The 23143-nt window shown below is 41.8% G+C and overlaps 1 protein-coding gene across 3 annotated transcripts in view; it reads right to left on the reverse strand.

Annotated features, from left to right (window-relative positions):
• The window catches only part of LOC101160961 (tolloid-like 1), a 54410-nt gene that overhangs the window by 11899 nt on the left and 19368 nt on the right, over window positions 1-23143 (reverse strand). For all 3 annotated transcript variants that reach the window (XR_013654264.1, XM_023957939.2, XM_023957935.2), the window contains 15 exons: window positions 22667-22786; window positions 22474-22551; window positions 20793-20957; window positions 20576-20693; window positions 18938-19116; window positions 18269-18374; window positions 17318-17442; window positions 14501-14616; window positions 14178-14280; window positions 13336-13452; window positions 12940-13085; window positions 5828-6023; window positions 5588-5713; window positions 3978-4138; window positions 3724-3904 (listed from right to left, as the gene is read on the reverse strand). Coding sequence is in view for 2 of the 3 variants with exons in the window: in XM_023957939.2 (XP_023813707.2) it covers window positions 3724-3904; window positions 3978-4138; window positions 5588-5713; window positions 5828-6023; window positions 12940-13085; window positions 13336-13452; window positions 14178-14280; window positions 14501-14616; window positions 17318-17442; window positions 18269-18374; window positions 18938-19116; window positions 20576-20693; window positions 20793-20957; window positions 22474-22551; window positions 22667-22786 (2037 nt within the window). In the remaining variant the exon portion in view is untranslated. The remainder of the gene's footprint in view (window positions 1-3723; window positions 3905-3977; window positions 4139-5587; window positions 5714-5827; window positions 6024-12939; window positions 13086-13335; window positions 13453-14177; window positions 14281-14500; window positions 14617-17317; window positions 17443-18268; window positions 18375-18937; window positions 19117-20575; window positions 20694-20792; window positions 20958-22473; window positions 22552-22666; window positions 22787-23143) is intronic.

The raw sequence follows: 23143 nt of genomic DNA on the forward strand, positions 1-23143 counted from the left end.
TTTCTTTTAATATATAAAAAATCTAAAAGATCAATTTTATTCCTAAACTGCAATCAATATATTCATTATTTTAAAAAATTCTGTAACAACCTTTTTATTGTGGCAGGTTAAGATCCTTTCAATGTGAGCAATGCTGTCTTGTGGTGGGGTTCACCCATTGACCATATCTAGAAAACTGGACTGAGCAGGTGTGAGGTGACTCATAGAAAATGCCGTACCACAGGCTCCAGTAAACTGAAGCCAATTCAGTCACAATTTTTTCGCAATACGGGCACCACCGGGTTGGAGCCACATGGTAGTGATTGGTCTGAGTCAACATTCCAACTACTGTTGCTAACCATGAGTGAGCTTGTTGGAAGTCCACACCCCTTCCAATGAAAGCAGCTTGGGAGAATCTGTCAATCAAACATTCGAGGTGAGGACAGCACATGTTTTTACTGAGGCATCTGATTGGTCAGTTTATAACTTGAGTTACTTGCGATAAAAAAAAAAAAAACATCATTAAAAAAAGATGATGTTAAGAAAAGGGTATCGGAGCAAGAATGGTTATTCTCTCAAATATTCATTGATGTCTCAATAGAAATCTGTGGGATATTGGTTTCTTGGAGCCATTTAATACTTCCTATTTGGAATGCGTGGGGGGAAGGTTTACTCAGTCCAGTTCTCTTATACAGTTAATGGATTCACAAAAAATGTAGTTAGTCAAAGTAAGCATAAAAAGTCACAACTTTAGCAAAAATGTCTTTAAGTTTAAATCTTCCCAGATATTAAATAGCTGTCCACTTAAATAATTTGTTAATTTTCAAACCCAATATATATTTTTGGATTTTGACAAACCTATTCTAAATCTCTTCGACTGACAAAGTAGATGAGAAAGTGTTTGGGTGTCTTTCCGGGTGTTTTTTTTTTTGAACTTTCATACTGTAATTTATGGTTTTTCCAATCACTGTGCTTTCCCTTTGAATGGAAAAGTACAGGTTGAGACACCACGTTTGACATATGTCTGAGGCTGCCACGTTAAGCTGCAACAGGCAGAAGTCAGAAAGACCTGAAGGTGGATGAAATGAGTGCAAGAGAAAATGATGCAGAATGTGAGACGGAACAAGGAACAAGAGTTGCGCGATTAGACACAGAGGCTAACTTTCACCTCAGCGCGACTAGATCTGATTTTAATGAAACTACTAAATCCTCCTCTGCCTCTTCATCTGTGTGTGTGTGTCAGTGTCTGATGTGGTATTACAGTGCTATTGTGGGCTCAGTCTCACCCTAATGTCGGCTAAGCAGCTTTGCAGTCGATGCCACACAGTCTTCATTGTAACAGCCTCCGGGTCAAGCACAAAACGTCCACACACTCTCGCAAGCACAAACACTCACTTTCATGGATTAGCGGTGAGTGGGAGGCTGCAGGGACCTCCCCAAAGCTGCTGGAAAATTGCCAAAACAAAAGTTATCCCTGGCAGCTTCTGATGACATCCAAGCCACATGGCCACTTTGGGCACGCTAAAATGAGTGCAAATTATCTGCGAGAGAGTAATTCCTCCCAAAAAAAAAAAAAAACCCGCTGCGCTTGGCCAGGAGCTCCAGGAACTCTGCAGGGAAGCTCCGCAGGGAGTTGAGCTTTGACAAGATTATTTCAACCGACAAGTTTACATGAAATTGTTGTGTTCAGATATTACAAAATAGGAAGGGTTTGGTTTTTGTTAGTTTGGAATCATTCATTTGTGCATGAGGAATCTAAAGAACGATGTCAACGATGTCATGGGAATATCATGTCATCATGAAGTGATTCCACTAAAAAGGACAGTTTTGAGTTGTTGCCCAGATCTGGAAGGAAATAAGGAAGAAACTGGGCCAAAGCACGTTTCGCTCAAGAAGAGAATGGATTAGGCAATAATCCATAGGAGTACAACAGGATCCACCCATTTCCGTACATCACAAAGTGGATCGGATCCAGAGGTCACGTTACCTCTGACCTTTGACAAGGTAGTCAGCTTGTTGGCTCGGGTAGGACCATGCTTTCTATCATGGCAGGACTCAAATACAAACATGGACAGCTGACACAGTACGGGTCTGTCTGAAGGAGAGAGGGCAGAGTGCAGTGTGGGTGCAGAGGCCAGCAGCATTGCTGAAACTTCTAGAGTTACAGCTTTAGGGACTGGAACACACAAATGCACATGGATGTTTCCCTAAATACTAAATAACCAGCATTGACAGCACAAGAAGGCAGTGAAGGGTAGATTTAATTAGAAGTAATGGCCCCAAAGCCAATTTAGAAAGCTGTATTTTTACTCTTTTATTAATGGATAGTAAAATGGTAAATGGAAATGGTAAATAAATATGAAGAAAATTACTTTAGACCATATTAAAAGCAAAGTAGTTTTGTGACAGCAATACACAAAAAAGTCCACATTTCATTGAAAGATGGAAAATATGATAATAAACAGATATTGATCCTTTCTATAAATCATTATAGAATTTTTGGAGCATCGTTAGGACAGCAAAAGCACAGAATGGACTGCCTTTCTAGTAAACAGATCTAAAGCTAAGTTCACACCGCCCTCGGCAAAGCACGATCTAGTAGTCACTTCCAGTAAAAAGTCAATGTAAACCCACGCACAAGTGCTTTTCAGGCTTTCGCATTTCAAATTTACACTTAACTACCCACATTTTCAAGACCATTTTTGTGCTCTGCATACAAAAAGTGCGGCCATTGAACCTCAGTTAAAGTTAAACCAGTTGAAGTTTGACCAGTCAGGGGCTTGAACTCAGTAGTGACGTATGGATGGGGTTCATTTTAATTCACGAAAGTGCCAGCTATTTGAAAATGAATCATGAATGAAAAAGAAAAAACAAAAAAAAAGAAAATACATATTTAAAACTCATACAAATATACACCCTGGCTATTGGAAGTTACATTATTGTAATAGTAAAACATGTCCAACACAAGAGGCCTTCTGCTCTCCTCTGTTTACTCAGTTGTTGGACAGAACAAGTTAAAAGAGAAAAAAATAAATCAATAACAAAATGGATCATGGAAGGGAAATTAATAATTGTTTGTGACACTAAGTCTTTCATCTTCACAATTGATGTATTTTCAACTGTTTTAATCTTTCTGTATACTTTTACAATTGTATTTTTTGTTTATTCTTTGTCATCCTGTGTACTCTTGGCACTATACTTGAAGTACTGTTTTAATGGTTATGTGTTCTTGTTAACTGATTGGACTATGAGTCTGGAAAAAATTCTATATATCGTATATCGGAATAGGTGGCGGACATGCGCTAGTAAACAGTGAAAAAGTAAAAGAAGAAGAAGGCCCTCTTTGCTTGTCCAGTGTGAACACCATGGGCTATACTTGCATTCATGAACCCCCATTTAGCGTGTTTAATGCCTTCTTGAACGTGCATCACATGCCCGGTTTGTCTGTTGCTTTAGACTAAGAGTAACACTCTTCATAAAATGTGTTTAATGAATAAAAAGCACTTGAACTCCTCCACATTTCTAAAGCTACAAAGTTTGTAGGAGGACAGGCTCGGCTCCAGGATCTGGCAGTTTTAGTGGATTCCAGTGGTGTCAAGCATCAAAAGCCACAAACCACTCCTGCACTGTATTTCACTTTTGGTCTGGACACTCTCACATGACCTGACAAGAACATAAATTCACTGCCGTGTAAAAGAAACACACTGAAAGAAAGACCAGTCCTGAAAGAAAGACGAATCCTACCTGAGAAGAAGTGAGCTTTGAAGCCTTTCTTGGAGACTGTGTTGTCCGACTTGAACTCGATTCTCATGTTGTTGTACTGGGAGGTAATAACCTCAGGGACTTCCGTGCCGCAGTATTTGCCATGCAGCTTAGAGTCAGATGAAAGGCCACTCCGCACCTCAACATAATCGTACTTGCACACCTACACACACGAATACAGTTCAGTCATCCAGAAGGTGGCTGGCATGTTAACATGCAGTGACAGACATGCTCACCTCGTTGCCCTCCAGCTCAAAAGCCTCAAACTGCATGGAGATGCGGTACTGAGTGGGAGCCACCACCTGCCACACACAGTTCTTGTTGGGTGGATACTCTTTAGGCCAGCCAGGAGTGCTTATAGTTCCATTAAGCTTGGATAAGAGGCCCCCACATGCCGCTGTGAACGCCCAGATACAAACAAGTCAGAAACTGATGCAAAAACAAGGACCTTTTGATAAACAAGCTGAAGGCTCATTTGGAAAAACTCATTTCAGAAGTTTTTGATCACCCAATCCATTGTCTTGAAGTTGAGTCATGACATCAGTCATGATAAAGCCACTTTGATAAGTGGTGAAATGTTTCAAGAACACTTTAATCCCAATGCGGTGACTCAACTTCCTGACAGTGAAGCACCTGCATAAATGAGAACCTTCAACAGTCAATACATTGTTTTCCTTGTGCATTCACCCAAATTAAACAGTGAAAAAACTTTGTGCACATTTTTCCCAGTGGAAATTATTAAACAAGGCTTTTATTGATAATATTACAGATGACTTAAATTACTGTAATTTTAAAATGACCATGTATAACATGTCTGCTCGGACAGCACCAAACACACCAAAGTTAACCTGAGAGTGCCTCACAGCACATATTGCAAACAGACCACATTTATATAGCATCTTGTCAACCCTGTCTACAAAGTTCCCCAGAGTACTTTACAATGTGTTTCTTATTTACAAGATGATAAAGTATTTCTGATCGTGTTCAAGGATGGAATAGTTCCTTACCATGTGGAACAAAGAAAGAGGACATTTTTCTATTTACCAAGTCTGAAAACGGTCTGCAAACAATAAAGCGACCACAAAAAGCAAACCAATTTGCATTTTTTGGGGTTCCAGGATTTAGACAGTTGTTGCCTTCAGAAGGCAATTGTGCCACTTAACCTCTGAAAATGTACAACTTTTACAACCCATGAAGTTCTCCTGTTTGCATGAATTCCTTCATATTAGAGATACAGTCCACATTTGAAACAGCCATGCTTGTGGATTACTGTTGCAAAAGATAGTGGCAAGACCTTTCACCCTCTCTGCCTCCAGTTTTGCTCCACTGGTGTGTGAATGTGTATGAATGTGCACCATCGCCAAGTATGAATTAAGAGTGAATGAATAATGGACACATTGTAAACGCTTTGAACGTCTGGAAAAGCGCAAAAAAAAATTCCAATCCATCTTTATTAAAATATGATCTCATTTAGACCACTACTAAAATACCTGTCCCAATCTGACCCTTCCATGACCCACTGATAATCAGTTTTACTCTGTTACTTATGTTAATTCCATTGTTTCTTCCTTTTGGGAAGTTTTTGAACATAAAAACGTTTTGGTTATTTTAACTGGACATCCCTGTAATTTCCTCCACGTTACTACTTGATGCAAATAATCCAGCACCGGTAAATGAGATTAAACAAATCTTCATGGCACATTGAGATTGGCTTTTTACTCTGTAATTTCTCTGCTGATGGAGGAAAAAACAATAGTTTTCTCAATTGCTTTTCCTGTTTATCTTTAATGCATAAACACATTCTACAGAAACACAAAGAATCCCACACATGAATGTAGAAAATCACCTTCACAGCTCTTCTTGTCAGGGGCCAGTTCATAACCGGGGTCACAGACGCACTTGAAGCTGCCGAGAGTGTTTACACACCTCTGTTCACATCCTCCATTGTCCGGCTTGGCACACTCATCTTCCTCTGAAAAAGCACAAGTGTCAAAGAACAAAACAAATAAATTTGTTGAAAAAGCAGCACAAGAAAGCACAGCGGACTGACAAACACAAACAGCTTGTCCTGGTTATTCTTACGCACCTTTGAAGAAGTTAGCAGCAAAGCCAGCCTTGTTAACCGTTCCATCTGAAACGAACTTCATCCATAGAGTGTTTGAGGTCGAGCGCACATCTTCAGGCTTGTCATAGCCGCAGAACCGACCAATCAGAGGGCTTGTTTCAAGTGGGCCATCCCTGACCTCCAGGTAGTCGTAAGCGCAGCTGTCGTGCCTCTCAACCTGCATAAACATGTATGCACAACATGTGCACAAACTGACAGTGAGAAACACAAAACCACACACTGCCGCTATAGCGTTGGTAGAACACATGACAATAAATTTCTAATGATCTATTTCCACACTTGGCTGCTGTGATAGCATGACCGCAGATTCATGTCACAAATTCAAGACCCATATTGTTATGGTGCCTGTCAGTCTCCTCCCCCTCCCCCTCCTGCTCTGCTCCTGACTCCACCAGCTGGGACCAATTCACCTCATCACCTGCTCTGCTCTTAAGGAGATCCAGACCCATTAGCCAACGCCAGTTCGTTACCCTCTATGGTGACTCTACCTGGGCTCAAGTCTAGTTCATGTTTCCTTTTTCAAGTCTGGCCTTGTGCTTAACCTGCCTCTCTCTGTCTCAGGATTCCAGCCTCCAAGAGGCCCCAGTGTGGATGTCAGCTCGAGTTCTCCAGCAGTCCGGTGGAACCCTCAAGCTTTGCCAAGCCGCGCTTTTACCTCCAGCCACGCCACAAGCCGCTTTTCTCTCCAGCTGCCCACCAAGTCACACCAACCTTCCTGGAAGGAAATAAAACTCATTTCTTACCTTTCTCCCATCTTCGTCCTCTCTCTGGGTTTTAGCATCTGGGTCTACCAATCCTTCAAGTCATGACAGAACGAACTGGCCCTACTCCTGACCCAGCTGACCCAGAAGGACTCCGCCATGCAGTCAATCAACAAAGAACCTTTCTGGAACTCCACTCCACCGCCATCACTCGGATGACTAAGATTCAAGAAGACCTACTGTCACGGATCAATGGTATGACGCAAACATTAATCAATTTACCCGGACAAATGTTTCATTCCGTCACCACAGCAACACTTCCTACTTCCGGCCAAACTTCCACTCCCGTTCCGACCCCGGAAAATTTCCGCCTGCAACCTGAACCATTCTACGGTGAAGTAGAAGCATGCGGCGGATTTCTCCTCCAGTGTCAACTTCTGTTTCAACAAGCTCCCAGGTACTACTATTCTGATTCCAGCAAAATCACGCTTATCGTCAACTCCCTGAGAAATAAAGCCCTGCAGTGGGCCCAAGCTTTTCTGGCAGTCAATCCCATTACTCACCTTCCTTTTGAACGTTTCATTAATGAGTTTTGTCTGGTGTTCGATCAGCCAAAAAAGCAGGAAGAAGCCACCACAAAACTCCTCGCTCTCAGACAGCGGAACCGCCCAGTCAGCGATCACATCATCGACTTCAGAATTCTGGCAGTGGAAGCCGGCTGGTCTGATCCAGCGCTTCGCGGTGTCTTCTATCAATCCCTCAACGAAACCATAAAAGATCACTTATGCACGCAGCCTGAAGCCAATAACTTTGAGGAACTTGTCTCCGCAGCCCTGCGCTCCGACGCCCGCCTTCGGGAGCGTCAGCATGAAAAGCCCCCTCAGAGACGTAAGACTCCTAAGCCCATACTACCGACTGCTGATGCTCCTTTCTCCCCCTCCTGTCCTGCAGAAGGACCTCACAGCTCTCATGAGGAGCCCATGCAGATCGGCATCTCACGAATCTCCGCCGAGGAACGTAAAAGGCGCCGGGAGGAGGGTGCATGTTTTTACTGCGGCCACCAGGGGCATCAGGTACACCAATGCGAGCTGCGCTTAAACTCCAGGACCCCCCCGCTAGAAGGCAGGCCGCGGGAGGGTACTCTTGCTAAGAACTTTCTCTTTCTACCTGTCAAGTTATGTAATAATGCTAGTATTATTGACCTTCAAGCCCTTATTGATTCAGGCGCCGAACAAAGCCTCCTAGACCATAGCATCGTTTCCCGTTTCTCGCTCCCTGTTGAAAAGCTCAACTCTCCTGTTCGAGCTGCAGGCCTAGGTGGACAACACCTCTCCCTCATAACTCATCGTACTAAGCCCCTATTACTTATCACCTCTGGTAACCACAGGGAAGAGGTTCAATTCTTCGTTACTCACACCCCTCAAAATCCTGTAGTTTTAGGTTTCTCGTGGCTTAGAAAACACAACCCCCAGTTCGACTGGACCAATCATTGTATTATCAACTGGAGTGAGTTTTGCCTTGCCAATTGCCTTCGCTCAGCGGTCCCTACCATTAACAACTCACCTAGCGGTCAGTCGGAAGACATTGACCTCAGTAACGTTCCCGAGTGTTATCACAACCTCAGCTATGTGTTCAGTAAATCCAAAGCCAGTTCTCTTCCTCCTCATAGACCCTACGACTGCTCCATCCAGTTACTAGATGGTGCAACTTTGCCCAAAGGGAGGTTATTCAACCTATCTGGTCCAGAGAAAGTTGCCATGGAGAAGTATATCCAAGAGGCGCTTTCTTCTGGGCACATCCGTCCCTCCTCATCTCCCGCTGGGGCTGGGTTTTTCTTTGTGGAGAAGAAAGACAAGTCCCTGAGACCATGCATCGATTATCGGGAGTTAAATCAAATCACTATAAAAGATAAATATTCTTTACCCCTCCTCAGCTCCGTTTTTGACTCCATCCAAGGTGCTCGTATCTTTTCTAAACTCGACCTCCGTAACGCTTACCATCTTGTACGTATAAAGGAGGGGGACGAGTGGAAAACCGCTTTCAAAACCCCATTAGGACACTATGAGTACCTCGTCATGCCCTTTGGGTTAACCAACGCTCCGGCCGTGTTTCAACGCCTAGTTAATGATGTCCTCAGGGACTTCCTTAATCTTTTCGTCTTCGTCTACCTCGACGACATCCTCATTTACTCAAAAGACATCTCCCAACATGAGAGTCACGTTAGGTCTGTTTTGCAACGTTTGGCTGAGAACCACCTATTTGTCAAGGCTGAAAAATGCGCTTTTCACACTACCTCCATTCCGTTTTTGGGCTACATCTTTGAAGCCGGCAGCATCCGGCCTGACCCAGCCAAGATAGAGGCTGTATCCCAGTGGGAACCTCCCACCAACCGCAAAAAGCTCCAGCAATTTTTGGGCTTCGCCAATTTCTATCGACGCTTTATTCGGAACTATAGCTCAATTGCCGCTCCGCTCACACAACTCACGTCCGTTGCCAAACCATTCTCCTGGAACGCCACCGCTCAGTCCGCCTTCGACCACCTTAAAAAGCTGTTTGTCTCGGCCCCCATCCTAATTCAGCCCGATCCTGACAGACAATTTATTGTGGAGGTCGATGCCTCAGACTCTGGAGTTGGGGGGGTACTGTCCCAAAGGGAAGTGGGCACCAACAAATTGAAACCGTGCGCCTTCTTCTCCAAGAAGCTTTCCCCGGCTGAGAGGAATTACGATGTGGGTAACCGCGAACTTCTAGCCATTAAACTGGCACTTGAAGAATGGCGTCATTGGCTGGAGGGAGCGGCTCACCCCTTCATTGTGTGGACGGACCACAAGAACCTCGCATATCTCCGTACTGCCAAGAGGCTCAATTCCCGTCAGGCACGCTGGTGTTTATTTTTCGACCGTTTTAACTTCACCATTACGTACCGTCCTGGGTCTCGCAACACCAAGCCCGATGCTCTGTCACGAAAGTTCTGTTCCACTGAATCCACCTCCGTCACCAGCGTCCTGCCCCCCACCTGCGTGGTCGGAAACCTTACCTGGGACATTGAGGCCAGAGTCATCCAGGCCCAAGGTGAGGAACCCAATCACCCTGTTCCTCCTTATGGCACGTTATTTGTCCCCAGTTCCCTAAGGTCGGACGTTATCTCATGGGCTCACACTTCACGCATCGCCTGCCATGGGGGAATACATCGAACCATCAGCCTGATCCGTAGACGCTTTTTCTGGCCGACCATTAATAAGGACGTCAGGGAGTACGTGGCCGCATGTTCCATCTGCGCCCGTTCTAAGTCGGCTCACTCTCCACCTTCAGGGCTTCTCCATCCTCTGCCTACGCCTAGCCGACCGTGGTCTCACATCGCGGTGGACTTCGTCACCGGTCTCCCTGACTCCCAAGGTCACACTGTCATTTTTACTGTGATCGACCGGTTCTCTAAATTCTGTCATTTCATCCCTCTCCATCAGCTCCCCACAGCCACAGAAACAGCGGACATTCTGGTTCACCATGTTTTTAGGCATCACGGCATTCCTTTGGACATCGTTTCGGACCGCGGACCTCAATTCATCTCCCAGGTGTGGAAGGCCTTCTGTTCTGCCCTGGGAGCCACAGTCAGCCTCACGTCAGGGTACCACCCTCAGTCCAACGGCCAGGCAGAACGTGCAAATCAGGAGCTGGAGGCATCCCTCCGTTGCATCGCCGCCGATAACCCCGCTGACTGGTCCAAGTACCTAGTATGGGTTGAATATGCCCACAATTCACATCCCTCTTCTGCCACAGGAATCTCCCCATTTGAAGCATCCCTCGGGTTCTCACCACCGTTGTTCCCATCCCACGAACTCGACCTGGCGGTGCCATCTGTGCAGGACCATCTCCAGCGCTGTCAGCGCGTTTGGCAACAGACCAAGGCAGCGCTCGTCCGCACCAGGGAGCAAAACTGCCGGACGGCAAACCGTCACAGGGTGGTGGGACCCGAGTACCGACCCGGCCAAAAGGTGTGGCTTTCCGCCAGGAATATCCCCATTCAGGCCACGTCTCGTAAACTCGCCCCCAGGTATATTGGTCCATACGTCATTGATAAAGTTATTAACCCTTCATGTGTCCGCCTCAAGCTCCCGGCCGCACTCAAAATTCATCCCTCGTTCCACATCTCTCAAATCAAGCCGGTCTCTGACAGCACCTTGTGCCCGCCTTCCGCTTCCCCACCTCCCGCCCGTATCATTGACGGTGCTCCGGCTTACACGGTTAGCCGCATCCTGGACGTTCGGCGGCGGGGTCGCGGCCATCAGTTCCTCGTCGACTGGGAAGGGTACGGTCCTGAGGAGCGCTCCTGGGTCTCCCGCTCCCTCATTTTGGACCCCACCCTCATCACGGACTTTTACCGCGCCCACCCGGATCGCCGCCCTGGACCGCCTGGAGGCGGTCGTTGAGGGGGGGGTACTGTTATGGTGCCTGTCAGTCTCCTCCCCCTCCCCCTCCTGCTCTGCTCCTGACTCCACCAGCTGGGACCAATTCACCTCATCACCTGCTCTGCTCTTAAGGAGATCCAGACCCATTAGCCAACGCCAGTTCGTTACCCTCTATGGTGACTCTACCTGGGCTCAAGTCTAGTTCATGTTTCCTTTTTCAAGTCTGGCCTTGTGCTTAACCTGCCTCTCTCTGTCTCAGGATTCCAGCCTCCAAGAGGCCCCAGTGTGGATGTCAGCTCGAGTTCTCCAGCAGTCCGGTGGAACCCTCAAGCTTTGCCAAGCCGCGCTTTTACCTCCAGCCACGCCACAAGCCGCTTTTCTCTCCAGCTGCCCACCAAGTCACACCAACCTTCCTGGAAGGAAATAAAACTCATTTCTTACCTTTCTCCCATCTTCGTCCTCTCTCTGGGTTTTAGCATCTGGGTCTACCAATCCTTCAAGTCATGACACATATTTCTGTAAGGATGTGATGGTATCTCCACATTAACCCTTGAAGTCATGGTTTAAATATCCATGCATATATTTTCTAAACCCACTTAATCCATTTCAGGGTCATGCTGGAGCCTATCCCATACACTTTTGGGTGAAGGCAGAGTTCACCCTGGATGGTTCCCCAGTCCATCGCAGAGTTGGTTTGAATTAACCATGTGAATTTTGGAATTATGGTTTTACCAAATCGACTGCAAGTAATGGTTGGACCACATTTCATCCTTTAGGTCATTCTTGTTGATGAAAAAAATGATAGGAAGACACAATCAGAAGTCGTATCGTCATGGTTCTTCAAATGTATAGTAATTAGTGATGCTGCTCTTACAAAAGTCTGCCACGTTCCTGTGTCTGCATGTTTGATATTTACAAAACACTAAACCATATCTAATAGGATTCTTCTGAGGAATTCATTTCATTTTTGGCAACATTATCCATCCTTTATTGCAGATCACTTATAAACAAGAATGTGAATCATGAAATCCTAATTTTCCCGTTTAGCCACACATTTGGCTTGACAAAGCCTTCAAAGCGTGAGGAAAAGACCTTCAAGACCTTGCAAAAGCTCTCTGATGAGCATTAAATTAGGTAAACAACAGCAAAAGTCATTGTTCAAGAGGTGGTGTCTTGAAAGCTAAACCAGTTGAACTTTGACCAATCAGGGACTTAGATTTGATAGTGACATATGGATGGCATCCCTTTTAATTAACGAAAGTGCAAACTGTTTGAAAATTGATCATGAAGGAGAAATTAATAATTGGTTTTGTGCCCGGCCAGAGTTCTATAACACCAAGTCTGTCATATATCGGAATAGAGCTGTGAAAGAAAAAGCCTGGAGCAAGATTCATGAGATTTGCAAGGCTTCGACATTTCACACTCAGCCTCTTTTAACTGTGAGTACATGCACTAGTATCGAGTTGCGCCAGTGAGGTTTTCAAAAACCTGTTTTCAGCACGTTCTTGAACGTGCATCACATACCCGGTCTGTACATACTGTAGCATTAACCCTTGTTAAATTATGTTAAATTATTATATAACTGCACATACTCACTGATTTGCTGATTATTTGGCAGAGTAGAATAGAATAGAATAGAAAAGAATAGAATCATTAAAATGTTTTTCTTGTTCTAAAATGTGTGGCATGCTCATCTATCATGTTGTTTTTACCCCATTCATACGTAGCAGTGCTCCTCAGCTGCTGGTTTCTACCTCTTCACGCTTAGACACACGCAGTTTAAACAAACACACATCTCCACACGCTTAACCACTTTTATTAACTTTCTAGCAGCAACAGAAGCGTGAAATTTGACCCAGACATTTCCAAGAACACTCACACAAAACTGAGGCACACACGCACGCGCACACACACGCACACACACACACACACGCACACACACACACACACAGGAGGAGTGGGTCACCTCAAAGGCCTGGAAGCTGAGCCCGACATTGTATCCCTCAGAGACGGTGATCCTCCACACACATTCCTTGGAGGGTCTGTAGTCATCAGGATAGTTGGGAGACTGAATCTGACCTGAGTCCTTGGTTATTTCTCCTCCACAGATGGCTGCACAAAAGAGGCGACAGTGAGTGAGCAGAAAAAGACAAGATGAGTTAGCATCAACTGCGATGATCACCGGCACAGAAAACACATTCTGTGTACGCCATGAATAATGCAAGCCTCAAGGAAAACTTCTTGGAAAGTCACTAGGACATTCAGTCTGAGAGCCCGGGCTGGTTTCAGAAACTTAAAAATCCGGAATTCATTTAATGCTTTTTGTGGTCATTTCTCTTTTTTTTTACTCCTTTCTTCTTACCTTCATAAACAGCAGCAAAGCCTTTCCCAACCCAGTTGCTGCTGCTGCGGAATTCAATCCACATTCTGCTATCAGTAGATACCAAAACTTCAGGAATTTTGTCTCCACAGAACCTGCCTGTAAACACAAACGCAAATGCATTTAGAAGGATTATGGATGGAAATAATTCTTATAAACAAAAATGAAACAACAAAGGAATTAGTACAAAATGTATTCTTACTTGTGTCTATGTAAGTGACAATAATGAACCAAACAAATCTGCCATCCTTTCTGTTTAAACAAGAAAATCAGGAAAACCTTCACACACCCCACTGACAAACACATAACTCTACATTATGAATATGAAATTGCTGCAAAGCTTTTTCATGCACAAACAACAAAACAAGGGGAATTTTCCCCCCATTGCTTTTGGTTGAAACTATTTTTTTAAGAAAGACATAATCCTGTCTCAGTGGAGAACAAACATCTGTGAAGCATCTCGGCGTCTTATCAACCTTCACCTGCTTTTGTTGGCGCTGACTTGATTCTCTCATTTAAGCACTTATTCACCACAGATGCATCAGTGCAGCTTTTTCATCCTGAATATACATACTTTAAACTGTGGTGTCAGCAAAGCACAGAAGTCTCTGCAGTGCCTTAAATCCAAGGTCAATTTCATCTCAATCCAAAAAACTTTAAACCTGTCAAACTTGTCAAAAATAAGCAGCAGAAAAGGTAAAAAGGCTACTGTAAACGGACATTTGATAGTGCTAAACTAATACAAAATTGATTTATCTTAAAAAACAATTAAAAGTTAAGTTAAAAACCGTCTGTTTTCTTTTTATCTCAGTTCTGTTTCTTACCAAGCAGAGGGGCTTTTCTCCAGTATCCATCTCGAACCTCAATGTAATCGTACCAGCACAGACTGCTCTTATACAGGTCCATAGTGGTGAAGTTGAGAACAATCTGAAAAAGCACAAAAGTAAGAACATATGAGCTACCATTTATTTATGCATTTTTTAAGAGCACCTTGAAAAAGGAAGAGGAGGGTGGGATCTGCAGTGATGAGACTTCATCAATAGCAGCCCCTCTGTCAGCTCTGTCAGTGTCTTATTATGCTTAGCTATGCATCCAAGTTCTCTGCACTGCAGGGTGGGATGCTGACTGTGTGTGTATGTGTGTGCACCTTTTCTCCAGGTGTTACAGATATTCTCCAGACACAGTGTGTGTATGATGGATATCCATTGGGGTAACCAGGAGATGAGAAGTTACCGGTAGATTCCTGAAGTGTCTCCCCGCACACTGAAACCCACACAGGAACACACACAGTTGATGATTGTGGTCAGTATTGCTTCTATGTGAATTTGAGGTTTCCCCCTTTAACTGTTCTCAATCCAAACACCATTTAAATATTAACCCCTTGACGCCTGAATTTATTTACAGCTGTAAAAATATACCTTCTCTAATTTCAATAAGAGGCTAAATTAAGGTAATTTTGGAACTGCTGTGGTTTAAATGCATATTTGCACCAACAGGCATCTCTGCAGAATTTCTACAAAGATATTTTGAATAAATAGCCTTATTTTCTGACTCACAAGAATATTATTTTATCTGTTTTTCTTGAGTTCTTGTCTTGAAATGAGCCTTTACAATAATCAGTCAAGCTGCTCTTGCTTTTTATTCACTTTTCCACAAAGGTTGCGTGTTTATTTATCCACATGCCCCATCCCCATTTAACCGGATTGAGAATTCCCCGACTGTAAATCATCATCAAAGATGCATATGCGGAAAAGTGTCAGACGGTTATGTTCTCATTCTCTGGATTTAACGGAGGCTTATTCTCTCAAAGGAGGTTAGCCAAATGTGCCCCTCCTATCCTATCATGCATGCCTTGTATCCCCCCACAATGCCCTTGGGCTCAGTTCATCTGTCAGAGAATATGGTAACGTTTAAATATTACCTTAAATGGCTTAGGTTGTATCCATTTCCAGCTGGGGCACGCTATCAAAGCCTTTCTGCATTTCAATTACATTTTGAAGAGTTGCAAAAAGAAAAAAAATCTTGTTTTTCAAAGATTTTCTTTTAAAATCGACTAGAAGTTTTATTTCTAAATGATGTAAATAAACATTACAGAAAAGAAAAACATAAAAATGTAAATATGAGCTAAATTCAGAGAAAAAGTATTGGATTTAGCCGTTTATCAATCTAACTTTCCGTAAAGTAACTTATAATTTCTTTCCTTTGTAACCTCACATATCTTAAATCTTTGTAAAGGACTTAACATCCTTTTTTGCTGTGAAAAACATCCTGTCAAGCTTTAGCTATCATACAGAGGGCCCTACGTTTGATTTAACATACTATCATAAAGACATTTATGACCATCTGGGATCTCGATATCCTGTGGCACAAATACATGTATCCTCCAGAAGACTCCTGACAGTAGGAATGCGGTGTTTGTAATAAGACGAGTTTCAGTTTGACTTTGGTATGAGGAGAAGACGTCTTAGGGATCCTTGCTCTGCATGTGTTACTTATTTCTCTGCTTGGTTTAAAGGGATTTTGACTATGTAAGTGATTCAGTTGATCAGCCTTTTATTTAAATCAGATGTGTCAACTCTGTAATGTGTTATTCTTCTTAAAATATATGGCTAGGTTAAAAAGTCCGTTAATTCAATTAAACTGAACTTTACTAAGAAAATGTTGATGAGTTAACTACATAAAAGACTTGACAGAAATTTAATTCATTTGGAATCAAAAAGGTTGCAATATCTTTTTTTATATCAAAATATTATGTATGCTGCCTTGGGTAATTTGGTAAGTTCTTGCTGACACCAATGTTAATTTAAAATTCAAAAATATTGATATAAATGTTTAGGAAAAAAGTGACTTATTTACCCTTTGTTTAAAATTTGAACCACGTAGGTTTAACATGGTGTAACTGTATTATTAAAGAATTAATTATCAACACATTTTGCATTATTTTAATACAGCAAGTAGTCATTTTAAAAAAATTTACTGACAATAGATTTTTATTTATTATTTATAGTTATTCTCACCATAAAGTATAAAAAAATTAGCAAAATCTTTCCCACCAAAAGCTTTTATAAGATTTCATGTAAAAAGTCATTTTGAAATGTTCAGGAAAACCCCTTTAATGCCCTTAGTGGAAGGTAAAGGAACTACAGGGCAGAAAACATGTTATATACAATGGGTTTTTTGAGGAAATTTTTGATCATGCTAAAGACATAGGGGTCTCAAAAATGCATGTAGCAAATATGATGCAATGGTTTTATAGGGTTAAGTTCATTAACTTTTTCTCTTCTATTTTTAATTGAAAAATAGCTTTACTTAGTAATAAGTGTAATAACATATTTATTTCAATGTAAAACCATTGCTTTGTTTGAATATGTTGAAACTGTTTTTCATACCCGAAACAATATCAATAATTTTAATAAAAATAACTAATGAGTTTATATCAAATTTTGCTGAATAGGAAATCAAACTGAATGGTAAACTTGTGAAATGAATCCATTCAGATGTGTAATTCACCACAATGGACAAAAACAGGAAATACACTCAAACACAAACTAACATGGAGATAGGACTTACATACAGTCTGTCTTGTGTTTGGACTATAACACAGTCTATGTGTGTGGGCCAGTAATCAATTGGACCATGTGTGATCGTAAACCTTTATGGCATTATTGCACAGCTCAGTGAGAGTCAACCCAGATCACGTCAGAATAGCTCGCAAGGGACCAGAAGAACAACACGGGTGTGAACAAGAACTACAGCAAGGAATGGCTGTGTAAATGTGTGTGGTTCCACGTGTATGTGTATGTGCAGGATAGAAAGAAACTAAATAATAACTCAATTTGCAACCCTTCGAGTGCAACAGAACAGATCAGCTTTTAAATGACAACATCTGAGCAAATAAGCAGATATCAAGCTAAAACAACATCCAAACACAAACACGGTGGCATCATAGTAAATATATCAATACCTGGACATCTATACAGCTTCCTTGCCTGTGCAATGTCTCCTTTGCTGAGTCTGGTCCTTTGGCCGATTGCGGGCCGGACCCCGTTTTCGTCTCTTGATGGAAGGATGGTGTCGAGGAACATTCCACTTTAGGACAAAGACAAGCATAAGATAAAATATTTAAAACTCTCAAATCTAACATTACAACCACAGAGTACAACTTTATATGGTCTTCATGTGTACCTCTAATTTAAGAGAAATAAATCAACTTGTGCAACAAGTAAAAAACTACAATTGGTATTTAAAAGACATAATAAATAATCAGACGTCAAAGGTTTGGAAAATGCAATGGGTGGTAGCATTCTTAAGCTCCATTCACACCGCGCTCTGATGAGAGGATGGCATCCCTTTTAATTCAAGGAAGTCATTAATCTCCAATCTACCTTTTTGCTCTTTTATCAAGATGTCTTTGTAATAATAACATAAAAACCAAAGTATAACCTCCAAGTTTAGCAGTTTCTTGTGTGAAATGGTCCTCAGCTGCAGCATTTTTACCCGTGGTTACATTTTGTATATCAAACCCAAAGCAACAATCTTTAAAGCCAGACAACTCCTGTCGCTTATTATTTTGTATATCCAGTGTAGACATCTTTCTAACTTATTCTGTTTTACCACACTTTTATGTTCCTCTGTAGGAATAAAGCAATGCTTCAAAGTGATAAACCAAATTGAATCCACTTGGTCTTAAACATGCCACGGTACATATGGACTATAAGAGCTTTGGGGAAAAAATTTCAATAAAAGTCGGAGGTGTGTCGTTTCTACTTTAACCTGCAAGCAATAAGTAAGAAAACCTCACGTCAGAAACCACAGAAAATTGCAGAATATGCCATTGATAAAAATAGATGCCTATATATTTTTGTTTGTATAAAGTTGTGTATGTTTGAAAGAGAAAGATGTAGCCAGTGGTTACCGTGAGAAGGTGTTCCTGGCGTAGTGCATGATGCTATCAAAATCATATGGTTCTCCGAGGGAATTCACCTCCCCTGGCTCCATCTTCAGGAAATTGTATTCCTGCCCTAAATATTGCATGTCATGCACACAGACACACATAAAACAGCAACATTTTTATTTAAAAATAAAAAAATAAAAAAAAGATTTTTGCACATAAATATCTTCTTTAGAGACTCAGGACAAAACAAAAGAAAAAAACAAGTATTTTAGGAGCATTGCTGAAAACAAGCAGAGCTGTTGGGAGTGCTAACAGGCTTCTAAATAAAACCTGTGGTCAGCTCCGACACACTGCTCTGAAATTTAATGTCACACCTGTCAAGTTGCACTGTTGCTCAGAGAAGTACATTTAAGGTGAAGTGACAGATTACTGTGAAAACCATCTAAGTGACTTCACAGCCATCAAAAGGCACTTCCACACTCAGACATGAGTGTGAATTTGTAATGGACACAATGGACACATTTGTAATGGACACAATGGACACATTTGTAATGGACACAATGGACACATTTGTAATGGACACAATGGACACATTTGTAATGGACACAGTCTATGAATGCTGTCACTCGACTGTGGATGAGAAACAGCCTCTAACGCAGACACAGGTGCCTTTTGGGTAAGGAGGCTCACCTGGCTGGATGTTGTCCCGGATGATGGTCACATGATCGTCACGGTCAGGCCGCGTGTGCTCGTGCCAGAAGCCTATGACGTGACCAAGTTCGTGGACCACAATGCCGAATTTGTCACAGTTCTTGCCTATGGAGATTGCCTGGGGGCCATTGCCACGACGACCCACATAGGAACAACACCTAATGAGGATCATTAGGAAAAGGTTCAAAGAGAAAGATAAGGAATGTTTACAACAGATTTGGCAATAAAATAAAAATAATTAGGTTAATAAAATAAAAATAATTATGTTAATATTATGAAGACACATAAGTGTTTTTAAGGTTCCTATTCCTATGATGGATTTGAATAAGATGTAGAAATTCACATGTTGCACTCAACACACACCCACATTCCCTTTTCTGCTCAGTAGAGTCATGGGTGCCAGCCTAAGAAATCAGATTAAAATTATCCAGTGAGCTGAATGCAGGCTCAGGATCAGGAGGCAGAGTAGGATTAAAATAAAAAAAACTCTGAATTTGTAACTTCTTTAGTTTGATTTTTTAAAAGCATACCGTAAATACAATTTAAAAGCGTAAAAACTATGATAGAAATCAAAAATTTCAATTTACTATTAAATTTAAAAAATTAAGTAAAAAAGGATATTTTATTCAGCTGGACTGAACTTTACATGTGTAACTTCTCATCATCTTTTGATCCATTGTAACGTTCTCAGTTGTCATTTAATTATGATTATGGCATTTTTAGCCAAAATTTTAAAAAGAGGTGTTTTCTAAGACATCGTTTGTGCAGAGCGGCAGTAGTTTATCAGAAATCTGCCTCTGAGTTGTGGGTGGGACCACTGGCACAGGGCAACCCCCCCCCCCTTCTTGTGGCTGAGAGCTCTTTGTTTACACTCTCTCCCACTATCTTACAGCCTCTTACAACCCCAACCTAACATTAGCGGTGCAACAAAAAATGGAGAGCACTAGTGGAGCCACTGTTACAGTTTTGAGCCAGATCCCAGCTCAGAAGATGAAAACAAAGACGTACATTGATCTATTTGTCTGCAATTGGATGCATCAGAAAAGAGCAGAGCAGGGGGCTTGCAGCCCGTCCAGAGAATTTTTTTCATAACAAAAAGGCTCTTTTCAAACTAAAGAAGAAATTTTTTTAAAATCAAAGTTGGTCTTTAAATGTGTCAAATTGATATCTGTTTGACAATTTTCAGTACTGGAGTTCTTTCTAGACAAATTAAATGCAAGATTGCTTTTAAATGCTGTGTTAAGCTGACTGCTGCATTTTTCAACCCTCTTCTCAATATTGTCTTGGGGGGGGTAAACCAAACTGAAGCTTCAGAACTTACAACCATCACCAAGTTAAGTGTCACCACTGTACAAACACACTCTGACCCCACCGTGCTGCCACTCGACAGAACAATGCACTTCTGCCGTGTATGAACCAAAGAACTGCAGGAACATACAAACACTTCAGCGGAGTGGTGTGATTGGTGGGATGGGGAAACAGCAGCAGGACAGGAAGGAAAGCAGAGCCATTGTTGAGTGACCGCTTCGTCTCTCACTGTGACAAGGTCACTTGCGAATTCGAGGTACACAATCACACACACAATCCAAGATATACAAAGACATCTTCCAAACTCACCCACAGGGTCTATAGGTGAAGACTATGTAGCTTTCTTCGTCTGTCTTCTCAATGAAGGTTACGCATGTTTGCTTCTCCCAGTGACGCATGGCCTGCTTGAACATGGCCCTCTGACTACCTGAAACACACACATTTACATCCTGCTTTTACACAATCACGCTTGATGTGCACTTTACTGCTGACTGGTAATAGGCAACAGCCTAGAGGGGCTGCTTACCAGTGAAGTTTCCTCCGATGACGTACGGAATGACTCCCCCGGGCCATATCCTTTCAGCTCGGGATGTGGCTGCTCGAGGAATACGGCTCTTCCCAACTTTACCATTATTCACAGTTTGAGTCTTTATGCTGGTGGAGTCCTTGCTGTTGTTCTTAGGTAAATGATCTGCAATGAGGAAGTTGTGGCAAAAAAAAGGCTAATAAATCTACTTATTTTATTTGCTTGAATGGAAATATATTAGTAGTATTAGTAGTAGTTTGTAATATTAGTAATCTGTAAACATTTTTCATTTTAAAGGGATGAGGAAGAACGTTGCATCAGAACATGAAAATGAACGTTTTTAACGATCAGGAGCAAGATGGACATGTGGGGGGGGACTAGGAGTAATTCAATTCCACTTCCCTACAAAAGTTTAAGCTATTCTGGTGCCAATCTGGAGACTACCAAAACATTCGCATTAGCAAAATGCCTGCTATTGCCAGTTTTGAAATGCAAAGGTGAAATGTTGATTTAGAATTGTTTAGCAGCCACAGTATGGGAAAATTGCATTGTCAGATTGCATAATGGCAGAACAGTCATGCGACACGCTAAATGCCTATTCTTAAACGCAAGCATGTCCCATGATTACACTGGACGAGCAGGGAGAGGCTTCTTCTTCTTTTTGTTTTGCCACTGTTTACCAGCTCATGTCTGCCACCTACGGGTGGATGAAGCTTGGTGAGAAATGTCGAAGTACTGCAAATCTCATGAATCTTGCTTAAGGCTTTTTCTTTCATAGCTCTGTTCCAATATATGGAAAGCCTTGGTGTAGTTTAACTCTGGCCGGGCAAAAACGGAAATGATTAATTTCTCCTTCATGATCAATTTAAAACAGTTGGCATTTCCATTAAATAAAAGGGACGTCATCCATATGTCACTCCCAAATCCAAGTCCTTTACCGGTCAAAGTTGAACCTGGTTTAACTTTCAAGACGCATTCAATGGCCGCGTGTTTTGTACATAGACACCCAAAACGGTAGTAGACACTAGCGTAGCTACACTTGAACGTGAAAGTTTTAAATATGGCAGCCTGAAATGCACATTTACATAGATTTTTCATTGGAAGTGGTTGCTTGAACGCGCGATAGCAGTGTAAACGTAGCTTCAAAGTACTTCAAAAAACATTAACTTCTTTCTGACAAGGCTTAAAAAGATTATTTTGTAACTGTATAAAGAAAATTTATACTATTTTTTATGTAAATTCTTATTTTTATGCATAAATACTTAGATTTTTCCCTTTAGTTGTACATGATAAAAAAGTTTGTTCCAAAGTGACAAAGTGAATCAGAATGCAATTAAAGTAATAGAACAGCATAAAAAGTTACCCTTATATATGTTTTTATAATATAACACATTTTACTATATTTACATGTGTTTAAAAAATGGGTAAAAATAGTATTCTTGGCCCTAATCAACAAGGTCAATGGTAGTTTCCTATAACCCCTTGCCGCTTGAATTTATTTCCAGCTATGAAAAAACAATTTCTCTTGTGTTTTTGCTTTCATGTAAATGCTACATTTTGGTTATTATGAAGCCGAAGTGGTTTGATGCAGCAATGATGTAAATATCAAGGGGTTAAAGGCACAACAAACAAACAGATTAAATGAATAATCAAGACATTCCAGTATCAACAAATTACGTACCAAAGCCATATCTTCGTATTCTCTCCAGAAGTAGGTATAAGGATCCTTTTTTCACCGATTCATGTTCTCCCACACCACCTGACACAAGAGCACAAAAGACATTTTTGCATCCCTATCACTTCTTTGCTGCAAATAAATAACGAAGAGCAAAAGAGAGGGTGATGATGATAAAATTTGTGTTGCCTTCACTTACCAGATGTGTGCCCCTGCCGATGTGAATGTGTATGTGTGTGTTGTGTTAGGTCTATTGTTCTGTCAATCTGGAACATGCGCAGGTCCTCCTCATCTAAAGCGATGTCTCCCCAAAATACAGCTAAAAGTAAAGAAAGAAAAGAATAAGTTACACAAAAGTAATAATCAGATTTTAACCAAGAGAACTTACAGAGGAAAGGTTTTTTTTTATACAAGTTTGAAATGTGTATGCACTGGTTTTCCAAGACTTTGCCCAATCTTGGTCCAAGGTAGTGTCTGTCTGTACCACGGCCATGCAGTAGATTGGTCAACTGTCCAGTTGCTGGGTAAACTCCAGCAACACAGTGACCCAAAGAATAGGAACAAGCGAGTATAGAACATAGATGGTTGGGCTGCAGGTAAACTAATGCATCTGATGACCCCAATCAAACCCTCTAGAATGGACTCTTTGAAAAAAGACAATTCAAAAGCTGGTCAG

This window comes from Oryzias latipes (genome assembly GCF_053564925.1).
Source record: "Oryzias latipes strain Hd-rR chromosome 1 unlocalized genomic scaffold, Olatipes_Hd-rR_3.1 chr1_Y".
NCBI lineage: Eukaryota > Metazoa > Chordata > Actinopteri > Beloniformes > Adrianichthyidae > Oryzias > Oryzias latipes.